Genomic DNA, 6255 nt, shown 5'->3' with positions numbered 1-6255 from the left:
ACTTTAAAGTTACCAAAATCTCTCTACAATTTCTTTTCAAAATACCTGATGATTAAAAACAAAGTTTTAACCCCCTCTACAACTCACTCGCCAATACAACAATCGTATAATTTCAAGCGACATTTTACCCAACATACTCGTATACTTGTTTGTTTTTGTTCGTTTGTTAATTTCGCACAAAGCTACACGAGGGCTATCTGCGCTAACTGTCCCTAACTTAATAACTCTTGGGCTACTCTTTTACCAAAGAATGGTGGGATTGACTGTCCCATTATAACGCCCCCACGGCTGAAAGGGGCGAACATGTTTGGTGTGACGGGGATTCGAACCCGCGACTCTCAGATTGCGAGTCGATCGCCCTAACCATGCTGGGCTACCCATGTAGTTGCCAAACCGTGTATAGATGCTGTTATAGAGTAATCGTCAGTTCTTTGACCTATATGAATGTTTTTTGTTTGTTTTTTTAGGGTGGGGGGGGGTGTTGTAGCACCGATTTTCTTCTTTATCCAATCGGTTCTGGTTTATGAAGAAAAACAATATTCCTAACTGGTAATATAACACTAATTATTACTAGGTCCCAAGCAACCTGAAAACAACGGTTAGAAGAAAAAGAAAACGCTATAAAAAGTCAAAAGAAAATAAATTAAAATATAATGCCCCCCCCCCCCGAAAAAAAAGGTGAAAAGTTAAATAGTCTCCTGAAAATATTTTAACACTCGGATGTTAAAGAGAGCTTGTTTTGGCGATTTTATTTTCGAAACGCACAAAAAACAAAAACAGATATACAGAGGTTAAACAAGTTGTATTAAAACTATTTTGAAACCCCACAATGTTTTTACACCCCCAATTATTCTTTACTTGACGGCCGTGTACCCTGACAATAGCCCTGCGGCGTAATTTCAATACAAATAAAAGGCTCTGTCGTAAGGCTGTCCTATCATGTCCAAAGCATACACCTTCTCCCCGTTTGCTTTCATAATCTACTGTAAGATGACGAGAGTTTACCTGTAACCGTTTCAAGATGCGACATGTCTTCGTCTGGAAGAGCATCAATAGTAGTTTCATCCTCCAGCTAGTTATAACAAGATAGTTGAACAGGTGTATTGTGGGAAATTTGTGTCCATGTGACTTGTTTTTCTAAACAAATATTTATGGTTATCTTGGGTATTGTTGCCCGAGACACTTTTACCACATACCAACTTTTGTGATCGTAGATTCTTACCCATTACTCTGATTACCAAGTTGTGGACCCATATTACTTTTTTTTCCAATTACAATAAAAAAAAAGTATCCCCATCTTGAAAAATCTGAATCCTTGATCTGAAGACATCTTTATTATTTAGATAATTTGTGTGTGAATATTTTGCGTCTAAGAGGATTATTAAGGACTGTTCTCGACAATGATGGTATTTCACAACAAACACAACTCCCAGAATTTGTCAAACTTAGTTCTTATACAATCTGTACCACCGCGACTTTATACAGACCATAATTGTTACTGGACTTGCCGATTTGGATATTGCAATCCGTTTTAATATAACGTACTCAACCCTCCCTCCGCCCCCACCCTCTCTCTCCGTTTGTGTAAAACCTATGTGTGTGTCTAATATGACACACACACACAAACACAGGTTTTACACAAATGAACAAAAGGTTATTATTAATGAGGAAAGTGCACATACTTATCCAAAATTTCCTTAATTCATGAACATACAAAACATGCACCGATTGTTTCTCTTTCTACCCACGAGAGTGGATAACATTAATAACTAGTATGCTGGATAATTTCAAGATTTTAAGTAGTACTGCAAAAACACGGTAGGGTCAAAGGTTAAACGAATTAACAGTACTTGAAATGAAAGTTATAAATAAGCAAAAAAATAAAAAATTACCAAACATAAAATGCTTAGGAAGTGTGTCACTGTCAGTTAAAAATAAACTAGGTCAATAGTGTATGTTTCCGTGTATTTAGTTCAAGATTAGGAGGACAAGTTAAAATAAAACAAGTTAAAAACGAAAGGGGGTCACCAGTGGCAAACCTCTGATGAAGTCGATATACGTTATGTTACGTCAAAGAAGGTGCCACCACCCTTCGAGGTATCTATTCGCGAAAGTGGGTGACCTAAATCTTTTGGTCACGTGCCACTCAATTGGTTGCTGTACATTTGCTTTCTATCTCACCTATTACGTTGCTATGGCAACCAGACGGGTTTGGAAGTTCACACCAATGCATGGGTGGCTACGTACACTTAGAAAATTCTCGTTTAAAAGAATTTTGTAACCTTACAAGGCATTCTTTTTTTTGCATTTCAGGTAGAGGTTGGTAAATATATATATCGCTCAAGATTATTAATTAAAACATTGGATAGTGAATTAAGCTTTGATTCGTCGGAATTAAATGATCCAAGACACGACAATGAAAACGTGAGAGTGTAGAAATAGGCAAACAACGATTTATAAGCAGAACGAAATTTATTTATTGTTAGGAAACATGCACGTTTCGACAGAACATTGGTCCACCTTCCCACCTGAAAGAGATTGAAAGTAGTGTATTGAGTTCTAAATGGTTATTTGGATACACACCATAAAAACGCTTCTCATGAAAATGTGCACCGTGTGTACAAGTACAGTTTTGTCCTCAAAGACTCAAAGCCTTCTTGAAATAAAGAAAAAACCCCAGTTTGTTTCTCAGCCACTTCCAGGGGGACATTGTCTACTGTTGATTAGTATTGAATAAATGGAGGGGAGTACTAAGTAAAAGATTTGGGCAATAAACGTTATGGTATGGACAGATATAAATGCATTTCTCACCCAGTTTTTTTTTGGGGGGGGGGGGGGAAGAGATTTGTTCGATAGTTTCAAATGCGTGAAATGACAAGATTGTATAATGAAAGCGCTTATTAAGCACTTTCAAACAGTCGAACTTACTTTTTTTAGTCTTCGAATAAAACTAACCAATCAATCGCATTGTTTTAAATTTGAGAGTACTTTCACTTCGATCCACCTGAATAGAAAACACTGTTTACTTTCGCTTTTACTGGTTTCACGTGCAGCAAAGATATGGCATGCTTTGATTGGCCAAAGTACCGGGCCGTTAGTAGGTCACTAGGCCTGCAGGCGCGCGCGCCGCGTGACATAGACCCCACTACTTGTGGAGTGGAGTGTACCTGTATGTTGGGGTAAAGACGAAATTTCTCTCCAGAGCTCTTCTTATCATTCGTATACGAGGTTTGTGTAGTTGGTGAGACACGAAACGCGTTGCTAACTTCAATTGTGTGATGTCTTGTGAAAGATAATCTGCTGGATAATTCTTAATCACGAAATGTCAAAAGTTTCAAAGAAATAAAGGCAAAAAATAAAAATAAAGTAATCGCGCGGACAAGTTTTTTTTTTTAAAATGATGACCGCAGCAAGTGTAATGGACAACTCTGCTTGTTATATAGCAGGAGGGCCATCAGTAGTTCTCAATAACAGTGCACCATCGACACTACCCGCTCCTGTCGCTCCCAGTGGTCAGTTTCCCTATGACCCACCAGATACGAAAGAGGGGATCGAGGAGTTGTGTCCAGTTTGCGGAGACAAGGTTTCTGGTTATCATTACGGCATACTGACCTGCGAGTCTTGCAAAGGATTTTTCAAGAGGACTGTCCAGAACAAGAAAGTGTACACGTGCGTTGCGGACAGAAATTGTCTTATTGACAAAACCCAAAGGAAACGGTGCCCATATTGTAGATTTCAAAAATGCTTAGATGTTGGGATGAAGCTAGAAGGTAAGTAACATGAAATTAACATAAGACTCATTTTATACTACATTTATATATAACATGTCTATCAATATATATGGTTAATTCTGCTCTCTTTGCGCACACAAGTAAATAATTTCAATATTTTAACATTACTTAGAAGATTTCAATCGGGTAGTGGATATTTTTCATACCAATTATTATTATTATTATAATTATTGAATTAATAATCAATCTTGGTTCATGCTTTACACATGAAAAGCAACATTCTTAAGAGAATACAAAATATTGCATCTAGATTGTGTATGTGTGTTTTATATTTCGAATTAAACTTGTACAACCTCTCCATTAAGTTCTGTACAATATTATGTCTTTCCTGGGTAATCAATATTTTTTAATTGTATTTCGTGAAAACCTTTTTTCAAATACAGTTGATACTGTTTCCCAATCAAGCAACAAAGTCATCCACTAAAAGTTCTCGACGTTTAGATCGTACGGGAAAGTATTCTACAAGTAACACATAATACACAAATAGGTTTGTTTTTAGCTATAGACGTGGACTTAAACATAGCTAGACGAGATGGAAAGTTGACCCAGTTTTGATTGCCGACAGATCAAGAATGTAGATTCCGCTGGCACACACACACACACACACACACCCAGAGTGGTTGTTCAGTAGGTCACTGCTAAAATTGCATTAAAACAAAATTTGTACATTCAATTGTAATCACTGTGAAAATCATGGATTGTTGTTTAGGAGTAAAGATATTTTTAAAAATTATGCAGGTATAAAAAAATAGAACTATTCGGCTAAAAGTTTGTTTTTTTAATTTGAAACTTTAGAATCCACCTATCTGTACATCGTTCAGGAGTGTTTAAGTACCCAATATTCTTGAAAGTGATGTCATCGATCATGTTACTTTCCCAGAACAAAAGTAACAACTCTCAAATATATTGTGTATCTCAAGTTTAACCCATGACAAGATAAACCCGTAGAATATTCAACATCACCGTTTTATCATCCACCCATTTCTAAAGAAGACATTTCCTGGTAATCATTCGAATCCTAAAATGCCGAAACACAATCTTAATTCAGCTAATTATTTGAGCATTAACTTCTATTTAATAAAATTTATTACTTCACCTCCGATTACCAGACAATCAATATAGCTAACTGAATACAAGTTTCGTAGTTTTTACATAGAGATTAGCATACATCGTTTCATCAGTTGTGTAACCTTAGTGAATTATTATACATAAAAAAAGAAAGATCGAGTCATCATCCCAATATTAAACGAAGGTCAGTCAGGTTAGGACATTTAGGTTAGTCCTAAATACATTAATATTATCTTTGATTGTTAAGCCTAACATAAAATATAAAAGAAACCAAAATAGGGTAAAAACATTTAGTATACGAACTAGTACAATGAATGTTGTCAGAATATTATCTTTGATTGTTAGGCCTAACATAAAACAAACCAAAATAGGGTAAAACATTTAGTATACGAACTAGTATAATGAATATTGTCAGAATATTATCTTTGATTGTTAGGCCTAACATAAAATATAAAACAAACCAAAATAGGGTAATAACATTTAGTATACGAATTAGTATAATGAATGTTGTCAGAATATTATCTTTGATTTGTTAGGCTTAACATAAAATATAAAACAAACCAAAATAGGGTAAAAACATTTAGTATACGAACTAGTATAATGAATGTTGTCAGAATATTATCTTTGATTTGTTAGGCTTAACATAAAATATAAAACAAACCAAAATAGGGTAAAAACATTTAGTATACGAACTGGTATAATGAATATTGTTAATGAAAGTAACGAACAACATTTATCTTGCTTATGTAAGAAACTAGCTGTCTGCTTGAACTACGGTTTCAGAAAATTGTTTTGAAAACATGAACGTAGTACAACGTGCTAGTTTTCTCCGTTCCTCACTATCGTATCTGTTAACAACAAACAAAAAATTTAATTTTAAAATGTCATATTTCAAGGAGTTTTCCTAAGGTACAACCAAAAGCTAATGTTTAAGATTATTTAAGTAAAATAATACCCGAACTGTTCATGAAACTTAGTATATTTAGCATGTTTTCTTTAACAATGTTAAATATAAATATAATGTAGTGTGTAACAAACTTTACCACTACTTCAAATATAACAAATGTAGGGTTGGCTACAGGAAGTAATAAATTGCGTTAAATCTTGGGTAAAAACCGAAAAGGAGATACGGAAAGCCTCTAGGAAATAAAAATGAACGATTTGTTGTTGAACTTCGAGCATTATGTTCGTTATGAAAGAATTGCAACTAAATTATATAACGGTGATGTCATTATCGTATCTAACTTAAATAATAATTAACAAAAGGTAAAATTAATGATGGTTAATACACTAATTCATTTGGATATTGTTTCAGGCAAGCGTAGACGTGCAAGTTTTTAAAAGGTCGCGATACCCTTAAACTTCCAACCCCATACTCAATTGCAAAAATATTACC

General features: G+C 34.8%; 1 protein-coding gene across 1 annotated transcript in view; it reads left to right on the top strand.

Moving 5' to 3' along the window:
• The first annotated feature begins 3192 nt into the window (after nucleotides 1-3192).
• LOC106461141 (nuclear hormone receptor FTZ-F1-like) overlaps nucleotides 3193-6255 on the top strand; it is a 48632-nt gene continuing 45569 nt past the window's right edge. The window contains exon 1 of the mRNA XM_022388010.1: nucleotides 3193-3770. Coding sequence (XP_022243718.1) covers nucleotides 3398-3770 — 373 coding nt within the window. The 5' untranslated portion in view covers nucleotides 3193-3397. The remainder of the gene's footprint in view (nucleotides 3771-6255) is intronic.

This window comes from Limulus polyphemus, unplaced genomic scaffold, assembly GCF_000517525.1.
Source record: "Limulus polyphemus unplaced genomic scaffold, Limulus_polyphemus-2.1.2 Scaffold904, whole genome shotgun sequence".
Taxonomy (NCBI): Eukaryota; Metazoa; Arthropoda; class Merostomata; order Xiphosura; family Limulidae; genus Limulus; species Limulus polyphemus.
The sequence above is the reverse complement of the archived record's forward strand: the minus strand, read 5'-3'. Positions and strand labels throughout refer to the sequence as shown.